This window comes from Oncorhynchus clarkii, chromosome 31 (assembly GCF_045791955.1).
Source record: "Oncorhynchus clarkii lewisi isolate Uvic-CL-2024 chromosome 31, UVic_Ocla_1.0, whole genome shotgun sequence".
Lineage (NCBI taxonomy): Eukaryota > Metazoa > Chordata > Actinopteri > Salmoniformes > Salmonidae > Oncorhynchus > Oncorhynchus clarkii.
The window spans coordinates 13,838,507-13,857,979 of NC_092177.1; the positions used below are offsets into that span (position 1 = coordinate 13,838,507).

Below are 19,473 nucleotides of genomic sequence, written 5' to 3' on the forward strand. Positions count from 1 at the left end.
TGTAGTGTAGTAGTTTGAACTGTAGTACATTAGTCTGAACTGCAGTATAGTAGTATGCAATTTAGTGTAGTAGTCTGAACTGTAGTGTAGTAGTCTCAACTGTAGTATAGACTGAACTGTAGTATAGTAGTCTTAACTGTAGTATAGTAGTCTGAACTGTAGTTTAGTACTCTGAACTGTAGTATAGTAGTCTGAACTGTAGTGTAGTAGGCTGAACTGTAGTATAGACTGAACTGTAGTATAGTAGTCTTAACTGTAGTATAGTAGTCTGAACTGTAGTTTAGTAGTCTGAACTGTAGTATAGTAGTATGTAGTGTATTAGTTTGAACTGTAGTACATTAGTCTGAACTGCAGTATAGGAGTATGCAATTTAGTGTAGTAGTCTGAACTGTAGTGTAGTAGTCTGAACTGAGGTAGTCTGAACTTTAGTGTAGTAGTCTGAACTGTAGTATAATAGTATTTTATGTAGTGTAGTAGTCTGAACTGTAGTGTAGTAGTCAACTGTAGTGTAGTAGTCTGAACTGTAGTGTAGTAGTCAACTGTAGTGTAGCAGTCTGAACTGTACTGTAGTAGTCTGAACTGTTGTGTAGTAGTCTGAACTATTGTGTAGTAGTCTGAACATTAGTAGTCTGAACTGTAGTGTAGTACTCTGAACTGTAGTATAGTAGTCTGAACTGTCGTGTAGTAGTCTGACCTGTAGTGTAGTAGTCTGAACTGTAGTGTAGTAGTCTGAACTGTAGTATAGTAGTCTGAACTGTAGTACAGTAGTCTGAACTGTAGTATAGTAGTCTGAACTGTAGTACAGTAGTCTGAACTGTAGTGTAGTTGTCTGATCTGTAGTACAGTAGTCTGAACTGTAGTACATTCGTCTGAACTGTAGTACAGTAGTCTGAACTGTAGTGTAGTAGTCTTAACTGTTGTGTAGTTGTCTGATCTGTAGGATAGTAGTCTGATCTGTAGTTTTGTAGTCTGAGCTGTAGTATAGTAGTCTGAATTGTAGTTTATTAGTCTGAACTGTAGTATAGTAGCCTGAACTGCAGTATAGTAGTCTGAACTGTAGTATAATCTGAACTGCAGTATAGTAGTCTGAACTGTAGTGTAGTATTCTGAGCAGTATTGTAGTAGTCTGATCTGTAGTATAATACTCTGAACTGTTGTGTAATAGTCTTACACATGTGGAGCTATTACAGTAGTATGATAATCTCACCAATTTCAAAATAAAACTTTGTGATACTATTTATGATATCCGCAAATATACAACATAAAAATCCTCCAATTTATGTGTGTCTAAAACGTTTTTGTTTTCTTTAGTTTGAAGTCTTTTAAAGGATCTCAGTGGTGTGAGTGTTGGTAGCTAGGATATGTTGCTGCAGTAGCTAAGAACAGTTCTGTGGTGGAGAATGGGAGGCCTGAGACAGTGAGATGACTCATCATTTTACTCCGTTTTACGTCCCTATGCTGCGGTGCTTGTTGCCGTTGGTGATTTTCTCTTCCGATCAGTGTTGTGATTGGCTGGGCCCTGTGGTGGCTCTGTATCCCTATTGGTCCCTTTACTCTACAAGTTCATTTCAGAGGCAGGCCCTTATCAGAGCACCCAGCACAACACAGTGCCACCATCAGTTCAGAGTCTGTCATTACGCCCTCATAGTGACCCTAAAAATATGGGTGAAAATATTGATTTATTTTTTAAAAAGGGGAATCTTAGTTATTAAGCAACAGTTTGTTTTTCAAGGTTCATGAGTGCCTTTCTCCACAGTCTGTTTTCAACATCAACAAAAAATATAAATAAAATAAACTTCTGTCTAAATGTTAGATTTTTTTGCCCTTGGCAGAAAAAGTAAAAAAAAAAAAACTTTTCTAGTATATTATTCTGTTCAAAAGTCCCTGCAGCGTTCAGTGAGAAACCCCATTTGTTTTTTTTATTTTCTGCGGGGTTGGAGGGGAAAGAAGGAGAAGGCAGGGAGGGGTGGGAGCGAAGAGAGGAAGGAACTAGTAACTAGGACGAGGGAATGAAAGGGAGGAGGAGGAGAAGGGGAGGAGAGTCAGTGAGAGAGAGAGAGAGAAAGAGTCAGCCAGTCCTCCATCCCAGTCCAGGAGGGCTGTTACCTCTTGCCCATCTCGTTCTGTCTCAGGAACTGGATGTTGGTGCTGCTGTCAGCCAGTTCTGGGTACTGTTCCACAGGTAGAACATAATACCCATCGTACCCCTGTACCCTCCCCACGGTCAGCAGCTGTTGCTTCTCTCCCTCCGTCCACAGCCGGCTCCCCTCCTTCCCATCCTTGGCCCTCTGCTGCTCCCTCAGCCAGGCCCCAGCCAGGGCCCTCTGCCTGGCTAGTTCCAGCAGCCTCACCCTCTCCTCGTCCACCATGTCGAGCGCTAGCCCATACCGCACGCTGAGGGCTAACGACGGCACCGCAAACTCCACTGTGGCGCCGCGCCGCGACCTCCCACTCACAGTCACGTTGATCCCGCTCTCCAGCGCCATGCGTCCGCTGGTCAGCCCCAGCAGCAGTAGATCACTATCGGCCGAACCGACTTTAACAAAGTAGTGACAGTCACATCCATCCTGCGTGTAGTGCATTCCGTCCAGGTAGATGGCGCCGTTGAGGACCAGGGACACCTTTCGGCTGTCGTCGGTTGCCATGGAGCTAACTGCCGCCACCACACGTCCTTCCTTCAATGCTAGCATCACTCCCCGGCCGATGATGGGCGTTGATGTGCCGAACCAGTGTCCGGGCTTGTCGCGGCGGTCGCGGGGGTCCTTGTTAAGGAGCCGTCCCTCCAGGGCCATGAAGGCCATGTTGTGGCGCTCCGCTGCCTGCTGCACCCCCGTTATCAGCTACAGGAGAGACAGGGGTAGGAGAGAGGTTAAAGGTCACTGGTCAACCAGAAGAATGCAGACGAGGAAACACTTATACTGTCTGGTTTACAGCTACTCTCATCTATTCATGTCCAGATTTCACTGTAATCATTGAAGGTTCATATTACTGATTCTGCATTCAATGTCGCATCTAATTGGCATCCGACTCTGAGAGAAAGAGAGAGGACTGTTTATCTATAATAGCAGGCCGCATTATAATCAATATAGAGCTGTAGGCTGTCCCAGGCCTTCTCACCTGTCCATTTTCACAGTCCTGGCTGGCCTGCAGCTCGTAGGGAGGCTCTACAAAGTAGAGGGTGTGTCGGGGGAACCCTGGAATGATGTTACTGAGCTGGAAACCAAACATCACCAACCAACTCTTCACGTCTGGGGAGCAAAGACAACAGAATGAATGAAAATGAAAAATAAAGAAAGAGAACTACACATTGACAATGATAACACAACGCCCCCCACTCAGCTCTCTCTCCTTTACCTTCAGTAACAATAATGCATGGGCTTTATAAACCGCTTTTCAAGGATCCAAAGACGCTCTACCTGTGACGTAGTTCTTGATGTCCAACAAATCACTGAGAGGGTTGTTGTTCTTGAACATATACAGGTTGAAGGGTGCAGGGTCCTTGCCGATCTTGGGCCAGCTAGCATAGTCTGGCGAGGTCCAGCGGCCTGCCAGGACGTCATAGTCCCTCTGGGTGAAGTGGACCAGCTTGGTCAGGGTGTCATAGAGACCACCATGGAACCCGACCACCAGCTGGAACTCTGGGTTAGAGTCCAGGTACACCTCCCCGTACGCTGTGTACTGTACCTGGAGGTCACAACAAACACAGACGCATGTTTCACTGCAAATCACTACAACTTTATCCCCTCTGGGGAAATTAGGAAAGACAAAGTTGGTTTATTTGTCCATTTTTGTATTTTTTATTTGAATAATCAAATTGACCTCTCTCGCTTATCTTAACATGCGGATGATGGGCCTTGAGATATTTAACAATCATTAATAGTATTATTATTACTGTCATCATGATTACCTGTTTGATCATCTGTCCGTTGCTGCTGAAGACAGCCAGTGGTGTTCCGGTGTTGTCTGAGGCGATGTAATACTCCTCTCCACTACTCACCTCCATAGCAAACAGATGACCCTGAGGGGAAGCAGAATAGGCTTTACACCATAACTCACATCACCATAACTCCCATCACCATAACTCCCATCACCATAATCCCATCACCATAACTCACAGTCACTTCACCATAACTCCCATCACCATAACTCCCATCACCATAACTCACAGTCACTTCACCATAACTCCCATCACCATAACTCCCATCACCATAACTCCCATCACCATAACTCAGTCACTTCACCATAACTCCCATCACCATAACTCCCATCACCATAACTCCCATCACCATAACTCCCATAACCATAACTCACAGTCACTTCACCATAACTCCCATCACCATAACTCACAGTCACTTCACCATAACTCCCATCACCATAACTCCCATCACCATAACTCACAGTCACTTCACCATAACTCCCATCACCATAACTCCCATCACCATAACTCACAGTCACTTCACCATAACTCCCATCACCATAACTCACAGTCACTTCACCATAACTCCCATCACCATAACTCCCATCACCATAACTCACAGTCACTTCACCATAACTCCCATCACCATAACTCCCATCACCATAACTCACAGTCACTTCACCATAACTCCCATCACCATAACTCCCATCACCATAACTCCCATCACCATAACTCACAGTCACTTCACCATAATTTACAGTCACTTCACAATAACTCCCATCACCATAACTCCCATCACCATAACTCACAGTCACTTCACCATAACTCACAGACACTTCACCATAACTCACAGACATTTCACCATAACTCCCATCACCATAACTCACAGTCACTTCACCATAACTCACAGACAGTCACATCACCATAACTCACAGCCAGTCACATCACCATAACTCACAGACAGTCACATCACCATAACTCAGACAGTCACTTCACAGACAGTCACATCACCATAACTCACAGTCACTTCACCATAACTCACAGACAGTCAATTCACCATAACTCACAGACAGTCACTTCACCATAACTCAGACAGTCACGTCAACATAACTCACAGACAGTCACTTCACCATAACTCACAGACAGTCACGTCACCATAAATCACAGACAGTCACATCACCATAACTCAGACAGTCACTTCACAGACAGTCACATCACCATAACTCACAGTCACATCACCATAACTCACAGTCACATCACCATAACTCACAGACAGTCACTTCACCATAACTCACAGGCAGTCACTTCACCATAACTCACAGACAGTCACTTCACCATAACTCACAGTCACTTCACCATAACTCACAGACAGTCACATCACCATAACTCAGACAGTCACTTCACAGACAGTCACATCGCCATAACTCACAGTCACATCACCATAACTCACAGACAGTCACTTCACCATAACTCACAGACAGTCACGTCACCATAACTCACAGACAGTCACTTCACCATAACTCACAGACAGTTACGTCACCATAAATCACAGACAGTCACATCACCATAACTCAGACAGTCACTTCACAGACAGTCACATCACCATAACTCACAGTCACATCACCATAACTCACAGTCACATCACCATAACTCACAGACAGTCACTTCACCATAACTCACAGACAGTCACTTCACCATAACTCACAGACAGTCACTTCACCATAACTCACAGTCACTTCACCATAACTCACAGACAGTCACATCACCATAACTCAGACAGTCACTTCACAGACAGTCACATCGCCATAACTCACAGTCACATCACCATAACTCACAGACAGTCACTTCACCATAACTCACAGACAGTCACTTCAGCATAACTTACAGACAGTCACTTCACCATAACTAACAGACAGTCACTTCACCATAACTCACAGACAGTCACATCACCATAACTCACAGACAGTCACATCACCATAACTCACAGTCACTTCACCATAACTTACAGACAGTCACTTCCGCATAACTCAGACAGTCACTTCACCATAACTCACAGACAGACACATCACTATAACTTACAGACAGTCACTTCACCATAACTCAGACAGTCACTTCACCATAACTCACAGTCACTTCACCATAACTCACAGTCACTTCACCATAACTTACAGACAGTCACTTCACCATAACTCAGACAGTCACTTCACCATAACTCACAGACAGTCACTTCACCATAACTTACAGACAGTCACATCACCATAACTCAGACAGTCACTTCACCATAACGCACAGACAGACACATCACCATAACTGGGTGATAATAGTTAGGCTATATCACAATAAGTTAAATAATGATAGTGTCCCTGACTCAGTTAGGCTATATCACACAATAAGTTAAATAATGATAGTGTCCCTGACTCAGTTAGGCTATATCACAATAAGTTAAATAATGATAGTGTCCCTGACTCAGTTAGGCTATATCACAATAAGTTAAATAATGATAGTGTCCCTGACTCAGTTAGGCTATATCACAATAAGTTAAATAATGATAGTGTCCCTGACTCAGTTAGGCTATATCACAATAAGTCACAGATGGTGACATCACCATTAATGTGTGATAATGGTTATGCGATATACTCTGTAATGATAGCATCACAACAACTTGGTTATATGACAACGATAACAAGGTCATAAGACAATCACAATGAACAGTAGTTAGCACATGTAGCCCGTTGATGAACACACATTTCTCTAATAATCTGGTAGCCTACCTGCAAGTCATAGTACAGTGAAGCGATATCTGAGCTGGAGTGGTTGAATATATGTGTGACTCTTGCCGGGTGGTTCAGATCAGCGTAGAAGAACTGGAGGTGTTGTCCCAGACTGGTCCGAGTGGACACTCTCCTGCCCAGTCCGTCATAGCGGTACTGGACGCTCCAGCCTCCCGGTAGCTTGTTATATGCTCTAAGGAGCTGGCCCTTGGAGTTGTAGTCAAAGACATCCGAGCCTCGCTGGCTCAGGAAGCCGTCCTCATCCAGACGGTACTGAACATCACCCAGGCGTGTGATGCGGTCTCGGAGGTCGTAGCGGAGCGGCGTGAGGCGGGCGCTGTTCCCGGGGTTGAGGAGGTGCAGGTTACCGTTCAGGTCGTAGCTGTAGCGCCACGTGGACCAGTCGTTCACCTGGAGGCATAGAGAATGAAAAGAACTTTGACACACCTGAAGTCATCTCTTTAATACCAAAGGTGAGTAGACAAATCAACCGCCTATGCTCCTGATTGGAACCAAGGGCTTTGTCATGACTCTCCTGTGACAATCTGAAGAATCAGGTTACAGTGGGTCCTCTCACTGTACGGTTACCGTACTGCTTTCTCTCGTAGAGGGGGAGAGCAGGAAGTCGGCTGTGACGTTGTAAATACAGAAACTCCTTTCCCCACTCTGCCAAGATGAAAGTTGAGAATCACTTTGTTACTACAGAGAAAGCAGTACAGTAACCTCAAAAGATTTTCTAATGTAACAATATTTCTGTATTCCAACCATTTGGAATGGTTTGTGGGTATTTAAACGATAATCATGTCCAAACTTTACTGTGTGGTAATATCATTAAAGATGTTATAATGGAAACATTGTAACTTTAAGAGCTTTCACAATGTATATATCAGATGTACATCTACATGTTGTGGAACGTATATGATTAAATATGAAACTATTTGTGAGAAGATGTAATGTGATGGCCTTCTAAATGAGATACTTGTTTAGATATGAAGTTTTAACTAGTCAGTGGCCACACCCCGTGAGTACAGACATTTACATCTGCGTCATGGAAATGCCCCCTTTTCTACTCTAGTATAAAATCCACTTCCAACAAAATGTACATTAGACCAGAAAATACGGAGCTGTCGCTAGATGTTGAAATGGTTGGCAATTTAAACTAGGGTCAAGATAATGCCGGGATGAGGTCCCCACGTTGGAAGGGCTATCACTCTAGAGACCAAAACACGCCAGGTGAAGCTGGTGTGTGAAGTGGTTTAAACTACAACTTTACCAAAGGACAAGTTCAGAAAACACGAAGCAGTAGCTACATGTTGAAATGGTTGGCAACTCGACAAGAGTAAAAACCCAGGGACGAGGTCCCCACGTTGAAATGGCTAATAAATCTACAAACTAAAGAACAATTATTCAGGCTGCAGCTGTTTAAATACTTCAGTCTGGTAACCAGACCCATTCTAAGAACATTTCCGAATGGTACTCAGAAGTATCCATTATAACAACTACAACCACGAAAAAGACCTTGGGACTCCTGGGGAACGCACCCCTTTCCTTTGTCTACCAAGCCATCATATCGGCTTAGCCCACTAGGAACTTTTCTATCATGTCAGTAACCAATGTGTGTGTGTTTATGTAATTCTGTGATTGATTAAGATTAAGTAAATAAATATTTAAGCCAATTTGTATGTCGCTGATTCATGATCTAGGCTAGGGTTTGCGATATTCAGAATATGACTGATGAGGTAATAATACATTAATAAGTGTCTGTAATTGATAATATGTGAAAATATCTGAAGAGTTATATTCTGGAAATTCACACTCTAAACAATTTTTTTCCGTGGTGTCCAGACTTCCTAGTTAATTAAAGTTACATGATTAGTTTAATCGCGTAATTAAATTACACACAGAGAATTGATTTGATAATATACAGTCTTCACATTTAATGACAGTCAAAGCTACGACAGCTTAAATCAGGTAATTGAACGTAGGAGAATCAAAAACTGAAGTGTAAAGTGAAAAGGAAAAACATTCTCTGTATTTGCAAAGAAAACCAACATTTAATGAAGACCAATGTTTCAGGAAGGGGTCTGTAGTAATCTTCTAGGATTGTGATTTGGTGCTCAACTACTGCAGGACTAGTATCACACTGGACAAGTCAGATCTCCTACCTTCACCCCGCTGAGCTGTCCGTCCCCGTCATACTCATATCGATACTGTGTTGTGTTGGCGTAGGGTCCTATCTTCAGCTCTCGCTTCACCACCCGTCCCATACTGTCGTACTGCACCGTCATCCAGTACATCAGGGACCTGAAGATCTCGTACTGCACCTCCTTGATGCGCCCGTGGGTGTCAAAGTGCTTGCTGAGGGTCATCACAGCCGTGGTGATGATCTGGTTGATGTCATAGTAGATCACACCAAACTTCCCAAAGTGTTCCACCTGTAGCCAAGACAACAGTCAAGAGTTAAGACAAATATTGTACAGAGGGTCTAGGTCCCACTTTAACTGGATAGTCCAGTATAGATGATTTATGCTTAGTCTATCAACTGTAACTGACATCCTGCAATGGGTTGGATTGGGTTGTGGCTGGAGTTAGGTTTGGGTTTGAGTTGTTGCTGGAGCTAGGGTTTAGGGTTTGGGTTGTGGCTGGAGTTAGGTTCGGGTTTGAGTTGTTGCTGAAGCTAGGGTTTAGGGTTTGGGTTGTGGCTGGAGATAGGGTTAGGGTTAGGGTTGTGGCTGGAGCTAGGTTTACAGTGCGTGGAGCTATGGTTAGTTTGGATTGTGACTGGAGTTGAGGGCTAGGGTTAAGGGTTAGGGTTGAACCAGGATGTGGACATGAAGCTAGGTTTAGGGTTAGGGGTTGAGGTTAGGTTTGAGGCTAGGGTTAGGGTTGAACCAGGATGTGGACATGAAGCTAGGTTTAGGGTTAGTGTTGAGGGTTGGGGTTGAAGCTAGGGTTAGGGTTGTGGTTGAAACTAGGATTAGGGTTAGTAGTATAGTTTTCTACCCACCTTTCCAGAGATCTCGTCATAGCGGTAGAGGTCCACAGGCAGAGGAGTCTCACTGATGACTGGCTTCATACTAGCGATACGGAAGCTGTTGTCATGGTAAGTGTAGTCAAACCTAGCATTCACCATCCCCTCCTCACTGAACCGGTAGATCTGCTTGTCAATCAACGGACCCATCTTACGGTAACGTATCGTACAGGAGAACCCACCGCTCTGTAAGTTCACCATCTTCAGCACCCCAGCTGTCTCGTCGTAACCGAACGTCACCACGGTGCTGTCGTAGAGGATCTCAGCTAGCTTGACCAGCTTGCCGTACTTGTAGAGGACACGTCGACCGGTGCCGAGGTAGTGGGTGGCCTGGGGGCGGCCGTCTTCGCTGAAGTCATGGATGATGGAGGCGTTGCTCTCCGGAGGGTTGTAGGTGTTGCGGATGTAACCGATAGAGACGTGGGTGGACATGGTGTGGCGAGCTACACTAGGCATGGTGACGGCCGTGACTCGCCCCGAGGCGTCAAACTCAAATATGTACTGTCTCTGGCTCTGCAAGAGAAGGACCATAGACTGGAGAGAGCAAAGGAGGGAGAGAAGGAGGGAGAGGGAACATAAGTTATCATCATCACCAATAACATCATTTTATGAACTTTTCACTTCTCTCAACCAGCCTGTTTTTACTATCCCTGCTACAGGTGCTATGATGCACTCACCCTATCCAGGTGGCTGTAGCTCCACACAGATGATAACAATAGTACCAGTAACAGTACCAGTACCAGTAACAGTATCAGTAAAAGTACCAATAACAGTACCAGTACCAGTAACAGTAACAGTAACAGTAACAGTAAAAGTACCAATAACAGTACCAGTAAAATTCCCAAAACAGTACCAGTAACAGTACCAGTACCAGTAACAGTACCAGTACCAGTAAAAGTACCAGTAACAGTATCAATAACAGTATCAGTAAAAGTACCAGTAAAAGTACCAATACCAGTAACAGTACCAGTAACAGTACCAGTACCAGTAACAGTATCTGTAAAAGTACCAATAACAGTACCAGTAAGAGTAACAGTATCAGTAAAAGTACCAATAACAGTATCAGTAACAGTAACAGTACCAGTACCAGTAACAGTATCAGTAAAAGTACCAATAACAGTACCAGTAACAGTAACAGTACCAGTACCGGTAACAATATCAGTAAAAGTACCAATAACAGTACCAGTACCAGTACCAGTAACAGTAACAGTATCAGTAAAAGTACCAGTAACAGTATAAGTAAAAGTACCAGCAACAAAACCAGTAACAGTAACAGTAAAAGTACCAGTAAAAGTACCAGCAACAGTACCAGTAAAAGTACCAGCAACAGTACCAGTAACAGTAACAGTATCTGTAAAAGTACCAATAACAGTATCAGTAACAGTAACAGTACCAGTACCAGTAACAGTAAAAGTACCAGTAACAGTATCAGTAACAGTACCAGTAACAGTATCAGTAAAAGTACCAATAACAGTACCAGTAACAGTATCAGTAACAGTACCAGTAACAGTATCAGTAAAAGTACCAGTAAAAGTACCAGTAACAGTACCAGTACCAGTAACAGTATCAGTAAAAGTACCAATAACAGTACCAGTACCAGTAACAGTAACAGTAACAGTAACAGTAAAAGTACCAATAACAGTACCAGTAAAATTCCCAAAACAGTACCAGTAACAGTACCAGTACCAGTAACAGTACCAGTACCAGTAAAAGTACCAGTAACAGTATCAATAACAGTATCAGTAAAAGTACCAGTAAAAGTACCAATACCAGTAACAGTACCAGTAACAGTACCAGTACCAGTAACAGTATCTGTAAAAGTACCAATAACAGTACCAGTAAGAGTAACAGTATCAGTAAAAGTACCAATAACAGTATCAGTAACAGTAACAGTACCAGTACCAGTAACAGTATCAGTAAAAGTACCAATAACAGTACCAGTAACAGTAACAGTACCAGTACCGGTAACAATATCAGTAAAAGTACCAATAACAGTACCAGTACCAGTACCAGTAACAGTAACAGTATCAGTAAAAGTACCAGTAACAGTATAAGTAAAAGTACCAGCAACAAAACCAGTAACAGTAACAGTAAAAGTACCAGTAAAAGTACCAGCAACAGTACCAGTAAAAGTACCAGCAACAGTACCAGTAACAGTAACAGTATCTGTAAAAGTACCAATAACAGTATCAGTAACAGTAACAGTACCAGTACCAGTAACAGTAAAAGTACCAGTAACAGTATCAGTAACAGTACCAGTAACAGTATCAGTAAAAGTACCAATAACAGTACCAGTAACAGTATCAGTAACAGTACCAGTAACAGTATCAGTAAAAGTACCAGTAAAAGTACCAGTAACAGTACCAGTAACAGTACCAGTAACAGTATCAGTAAAAGTACCAATAACAGTACCAGTAACAGTACCAATAACAGTATCAGTAAAAGTACCAATAACAGTACCAGTAACAGTACCAGTAACAGTACAAGTAACAGTATCAGTAAAAGTACCAGTAACAGTATCAGTAAAAGTACCAATACCAGTACCAGTAACAGTACCTGTACCAGTAACAGTATCCATAAAAGTACCAATACCAGTACCAGTAACAGTACCAGTAACAGTTTCAGTTAACGTAACAGTACCTGTAACAGTTACAGTACCAGTATCAATTAAAGTAACAGTACCTGTAACAGTAACAGTACCAGTATCAGTATCAGTAAAAGTACCAATAACAGTACCAGTAACAGTATGAATACCAGTACCAGTACCAGTAACAGTACCAGTACCAGTAACAGTACCAGTAAAAGTACCAGACAGTGCTATGTCCTCACCTTATCCAGATAACTATAGCTCCACACCTTGCCATCTATGAATGACCGTGACAGAATACGTCCCTGAGGGTCAAACTCTGTCCTCTCGCTCATACTTCCCCTCTGCAACCCCACCAGCTGACCCGTGGTTGAGTATGACACATTCACCACCGCCAGGCTGCTGCTAGGCAACCACATGGCGGGCCGGCCCTGCGTGTCGTACATGATGCGGAGCGTGAACTTGCGGTGGTCATCGTAGATCTTCTCTGTCCGAGTGTTGCGGTCGAAGTCGATGGAGAGGAGGTTACGACCATGTGCCTGGAGGAAGATAGATAGTGATGTAAGGGAAAGCCCCCATGAAAAAATATGAATGGCAACATATTGCCATTGGACGAAACATATACATGATTGCAAATACCACTCAAATGGACCGCAGTTCATTCAAAGCTTATGGCAAACCAAGTGTCATACAGCAAAAATCCCAAAGAGGGAGAGCGTGCTCCACTGTAAATTTTCATATTGCAAATGAACATAAAGTCAAGACCCAAGGGTCAATTATTACTATTATTTTTTTCAAAAAGTACAACTTCTTCTAAAAAAGTGCTTTCTGGACCGTTTTTCGAAATCTTTTTGTCAATAATACATATATAACAACCATATGAACATACCTTTGACTTATTTTATTGAGTTGTCCATAAGACATGTTTTGTCCATTTGTAATATACTATCATAAGAAGTCAAATGTCAGTGAACCATGGCCAAATGGCATAAGGAATGTCCAAATATATAAGTATTGAAAGTGCCAAATCAGGATGTTATGTCCATTTGCCATATATTATCATAGTCATAAGTCGGTTTCCAAACCCAAAAGTCAGTGAACCATGTCCAAATGGCATAAGAAATATCCAAATGCCATATATAAGCATTGAAAGTGCCAAATCACGATGTTATGTCCATTTGCCATATATGATCATAGGAAGTCGGTTTCCGAACCCAAAAGTCAGTGAACCATGTCCAAATGGCATTTATACTGACCAAATGATATATATCACTATGTTAAGCCCTGAATCAACCTAGAAGGTATTTTTGTCATGTTTTATGAGAGAAAAGTGGGTTTCTGTCGTTTTTTAAAATACTTTTTGAAAAACGTCCAAAATGACCAGGGGTGCCCTCTATTGGTTGGGCACGGGTGGGGGGTGCTCCCTTCTTGGCCATGGACCCATTGCACCCCCCTCATTTAAACATTTGCTCCTGGTAACCCGTTCCAATCACCAGGTGCACGGCTGCCCATTTACAATGTCTTACAATGGGCATTTACCATCATGAATTTGACATGCTCTAATATACTGCAAAAATACCCAATTGATTGGCCTGTTGAACTCAGGATGGCCGGGCAGTGATAGTGGTTCCTCTCCATCGCTCGTTGGTGTTGATTTCAGCATGTCAATTTGGTGATGGTTTATCACTGTTTTAAACTTATTGCAAATGTACTGTCCATTTGCAATGTGTTTCAATGGGCATTTACCATCACGAATTTGGCATGCTCTAGTATACTGCAGAAATGCCCAATTGACTGTCCCATTGAACTTGGGATGGCTGGGCAGTGATAGTGGTTCCTCTCCATCGTTTGTTGTGTTACTCCATCCTTGCTGTGTGTGTGTGTGTGTGTGTGTGTGTGTGTGTGTGTGTGTGTGTGTGTGTGTGTGAGAGAGTTTTTCTTGGACATCTGATGGGAGAAATTACTGATTTACAGTTCATGAGGGTTGCCTAATCACACATATGCTGTTTTGGAAAGATAATACCTTTTTAACCCTTTAAAACAGCCCCTATGACCCCAATTTAAGGCACTTCCGGTTGGCACAGGAAGCTGAATTGACATTGTATGATTTCTCGTAAATTACGATAGATAAATGGATGTTTTTTCCCATGACACTGTAGGTTCACGTACTTTGACGTGAAGCGGTCAAATTAGCACTCTATGACCGTTTTTGACCTTTAATCCCAGAAAATGGGCCTTAACTCAAAAAGCGTTGAGGCCTCGACGCCATCTTGTTTCTGGGCTAACAGCCCATTTGGACAAACCTGTGCTCACAGAGTTTCGTCTTCAAAGTCTTTTCTGTTTAGGAGAAATGGCCATGTCACTGGTGATGTTTTGTCCATTTGCGATAAGCAGCCACTCACCATCTGGTGGAATATTCCCGAACAGCGGAAATATGACCAAAATGAAAAAATAAATAAAACGGAAACCAAATGTCTGAGAGACTTCATTCGAAAGACTTCCCGGAAGATCTGGCCATGGGGCACGGACCGAGGCCGTCGGCCTATTTTAAAAGCATTTGCGGACGTCTAGTAAGGGACCGTACATTTGCAATATGGAGATCCTCATCAATCATACTGCAAATGTCGAAGAGTGCCCTTATGTATGTAATCTCTGTAGCCAGTCAGTGATGTCATCTCTGTAGGCAGGTTCAGTGATGTCATCTCTGTAGGCAGGTTCAGTGATATCATCTCTGTAGGCAGGTTCAGTGATGTCATCTCTGTAACCAGAGTAGTGATGTCATCTCTGTAGCCAGAGTCAGAGATGTAATCTCTGTAGCCAGAGTCAGTGATGTCATCTCTGTAGCCAGAGTCAGTGATGTCATCTCTACACACAGAGTAAGGGATGTCATTTTTACACAAAGTAACTGATGTCATCGCTACACACAGAGAAAGTGATGTCATCTCTACACATACTGTAGAGTATGTGATGTCATCGCTAATGATTAAATGACACACAGAAAGGAAGCGAGGTCAGCTCACCCTCAGCTTCCTGCCAAACACAGTGACCTTCCCTTTGGTCTGTTCCTTGCGGAGCCGCCACTCAATGGAGTTGAGTCCCTTGTCTGTGGGTAGTGTGATGTTCCTACGGCCAATAGTAGGACTGACCGATCCGGCCAGGATGTGGGGCTCAGTGTGGAAGCTGATGCCCATCCCATTGGCATACATCACCCGCAGGGTGCCGTTGTTACACAGCTGGTAGCTGTTCCTCACCTGGTCTGTAGGTTGCGATGGGGACAAGGAGAGAGAAGGGAGTTGTCATATGAGTTGGCTCTTTTACTGGCGTCTTCCTCTGTTATGTATACATACTGAAAAAAGAGAAAGTTGCAGATTACATTGAAATGGATTTTCGCTGCCCTTCACAAGCAGAACTCTTTCCTTGAACAAAAACCTAACAACTTGTCAGTATCATTTCTGATCAGGCAACTTGTCAGTGTCATTTCTGATCAGGCAACTTGTCAGCATCATTTCTGATCAGGCAACTTGTCAGCATCATTTCAGATCAGGCAACTTGTCAGCATCATTTCTGATCAGGCAACTCCACACTCAGAGTGACTCATAATGAAAGTACATGTGCATCTGGTTTATTGAAGAGTTTGCAAGCTTGGTAAATGAATAATCTGGCACTCTGTCATTTCAGTTTTTTCTATCCCCCACTCAAACACTCAAAAACCATGTTCCCCTTTAACTGTGCGTGTGCATGAGCGCAATAGCCCCTAGACTGCCGTACAGAATAAATACTGTATCAGCCCACGGAGAGAAGAACGAGATTGAACATCACTCAACTTTCTAGAGTTTTCCCTGTTAGTTAACTCTATCAAGTCTCTTGTAATATAGGCCTACATTGAACACCACACATTGGCAGCTATTGTAGGCTGAATGATAGAACAGCTATTTCTCTGGTAAAACCTCTTTGGGCTAGGGGGCAGTATTTTGACGTCTGGATGAAAAGCATGCCCAAAGTAGGATATGCATATAATTGGTAGATTTGGATAGAAAACACTGATATGAACTGATATGGCAGGCAAAAACCCGAGGACAAACCATCCCCCCACCAAAGAAATTTATAGCCTACCACTGTTTCCAATGTCTGTCATGTTTATTATGAGATTAAAACCACCCAGATTGCAGTTCCTAGGGATTCCAATATATGTCAACAGTCTTTAAAAATAGTTTCAGGCTCGGTTTTGGAAAAATGAACTAGAATTTGTAGTTTTTCTAAGTGGCTCCCATTTTGGCTGTAGTGTTTTCATGCGCATGGATGAGAGCGCTTTCTTTGTTGTTTATCTCCGGTAAAAACAATAACAATTCTCTGTCTTAAATTTGATAGTTTATTTATGTATTAGGGTACCTGAGGTTTGATTATAAACGTTGTTTGACTTGTTTGGAGACGTTTATTGGTAATGTTTGGGATTCATTTTGTATGGAAGGAGGGAAACCGGTGGATTATACAATGAAGCACGCCAGTTAAACTGAGTTTTTGGGGATATAAAGAAGGACATTATCGAACAAAAGGACCATTTGTGATGTAGCTGGGACCTTTTGGATTGCCAACAGAAGAAGATCTTCAAAGGTAAGGCATTTATTATATCGCTATTTCAGACTTTTGTGGCACACCTGCCTGGTTTAATTGTTTTTTTCATGCTTTTGTATGCGGTGCGCTGTCCTCAGATAATCGCATGGTGTGCTTTCGCAATAAAGCCTTTTTGAAATCTGACAGTGGCTGGATTAACAAAAATGTTGATGTATGACACTTGTATTTTCATGAATGTTAAATATTTATATTTCTGTAAATTGAATTTCGCGCTCTGCAATTTCACCGGATGTTGTCGAGGTGGGTCGCTAGAGGAATGCCTGCGCAAGAAAGGTTAAAATGTTATGGGATGCATTTGATGGTAGGCCACTCTGGTAGGTCTACATTATGATCAAATAGCCACAATAGCCGACTTGACCACTGTTAAGCAGGTACAGCCTCCGTGTTCATAGTAAACGCACTCTGGAAATTGCACAGAATCTTCACAAAATTCCTGAAATTTGGTCAGTGCTGAGAAAAATTTGAGGGAACATTGCTCTTAAACATAGAGTCGGAAGTTTACAAACACCTTAGCCAAATACATTTCAACTCAGTTTTCACAATTCCTGACATTTATCCCAGTAAGAATTCACTGTTTTAAGTCAGTTAGGATCACCACTTTAATTTAAATTTTGAAATGTGTGTAGAGAGAATTATTTATTTCAGCTTTTATTTCTTTCATCACATTCCCAGTGGGTCAGAAGTTGACATACACTCAATTAGTATTTGGTAGCATTGCCTTTAAATTGTTTAACTTGGGTCAAACGTTTCGGGTATCCTCCACAAGCTTTCCACAATAAATTGGGTGAATTTTGGCCCATTTCTCCTGACAGAGCTGGTGTAACTGAGTCAGGTTTGTAGGTCTCCTTGCTCGTACAAACTTCTTCAGTTCTGCCCACACATTTTCTATAGGATTGAGGTCAGGGCTTTGTGATGGCCATTTTGCCACAACTTTGGAAGTATGCTCGGGGTCATTGTCAATCTGGAAGACCCATTTGCGACCAAGCTTTAACTTCCTGTCTGATGTCTTGAGATGTTGTTCAATATATCCACATAATTTTCCTACCTCATGATGCCATCTATTGTGTGACGTGCACCAGTCCCTCCCACAGCAAAGCACCCCCACAACATGATGCTGTGCTTCACGGTTGGGATGGTGTTCTTTGGCTTGCAAGCCCCTCCCTTTTTCCTTCAAACATAACGATGGTCATTATGGCCAAACGGTTCTATTTTTGTTTCATCAGACCAGAGGACATTTCTCCAAAAAGTACGATCTTTGTCCCCATGTGCAGTTGCAACCTGTAGTCTGGTGTTTTAATGGCTGTTTGGAGAAGTGGCTTCTTCCTTCCTGAGTGGCCTTTCAGGTTCTGTCAATATAGGACTAGTTTTACTGTGGATATAGATACTTTTGTACCTGTTTCCTCCAGCATCTTCACAAGGTCTTTTGCTGTTGTTCTGGGATTGATTTGCACTTCATCTCTAGGAGACAGAACTCGTCTTCTTCCTGAGGGCTGCGTGGTCCCATGGTGTTTATACTTGCATACTATTGTTTGTACAGATGAACGTGGTACCTTCATGCGTTTGGAAATTGCTCCCAAGGATGAACCAGACTTGTGGAGGTTTACAATTTTTTTCTGAGGTCTTGGCTGATTTCTTTTGATTTTCCCATGATGTCAAGCAAAGAGGCACTGAGTTTGAAGGTAGGCCTTGAAATACATCCACAGGTACACCTCCAATTGACTCAAATGATGTCAATTAGCCTATCAGAAGCTTCTAAAGCCACAACATAATTTCTGGAATTTTCCAAGCTGTTTAAAGGCCCAGTCAACTTAATGTATGTACACTTCTGACCCACTGGAATTGTGATACAGTGAATTATAAGTTAAAAAATCTTTCTGCAAACAATTGTTGAAAAAAATGACTTTTGTCTTGCACAAAGTAGATGTCCTAACCGACTTGCCAAAACTATAGTTTGCTAACAAGAAATTTGTGGTTGAAAAACGAAACGTTGAAAAACGAGTTTTAATGACTCCAACCTAAGTGTATGTAAATTTCCGACTTCAACTGTATGAAGAAATCTAAACAGTGTCTGATCTGGTGTAGCCTCTGGAAAGCGACAGGTGATTGAGGGTCCGTTCTTCTTCTCTATCGGAGGCACAAAAAGCAACAGCGTGATGACAACGTTGTGATTGAAGATAAGATAACAGTGATTCTCCGCCGACGCAAAGGAAGAGCCTTTTATTTCATTTACCCATGGCAGGGGGATCATACACGCACACACACACACACACGTGGAAATTCACGTGCATGCACATGCACGCACGCACGCACGCGCGCAAACACACACACACACACACACACACACACACACACACACACACACACACACACACACACACACACACACACTGGCTTTGAGCCTCCATCACCATAAACGACAGTAATCCATTAAGCCAATTTGTTATAAACCTCCAGGCAGCGTTTTACCAACACTTCAAACACACAGAGATGGCTTTCTGTCGACTCTGCAGTAGACTACCCTTTCACTATCGGAAAA

General features: G+C 42.7%; 1 protein-coding gene across 1 annotated transcript in view; it reads right to left on the minus strand.

Annotated features, from left to right (window-relative positions):
- Nucleotides 1-2,102: 2,102 nt before the first annotated feature.
- LOC139390815 (teneurin-2-like) overlaps nt 2,103-19,473 on the minus strand; it is a 171,669-nt gene continuing 154,298 nt past the window's right edge. The window contains exons 19-27 of the mRNA XM_071138217.1: nt 15,326-15,561; nt 12,548-12,844; nt 9,695-10,252; nt 8,853-9,122; nt 6,688-7,098; nt 3,908-4,018; nt 3,417-3,684; nt 3,118-3,248; nt 2,103-2,840 (exon numbers count right to left, since the gene is read on the minus strand). Coding sequence (XP_070994318.1) covers nt 2,103-2,840; nt 3,118-3,248; nt 3,417-3,684; nt 3,908-4,018; nt 6,688-7,098; nt 8,853-9,122; nt 9,695-10,252; nt 12,548-12,844; nt 15,326-15,561 — 3,020 coding nt within the window. The remainder of the gene's footprint in view (nt 2,841-3,117; nt 3,249-3,416; nt 3,685-3,907; nt 4,019-6,687; nt 7,099-8,852; nt 9,123-9,694; nt 10,253-12,547; nt 12,845-15,325; nt 15,562-19,473) is intronic.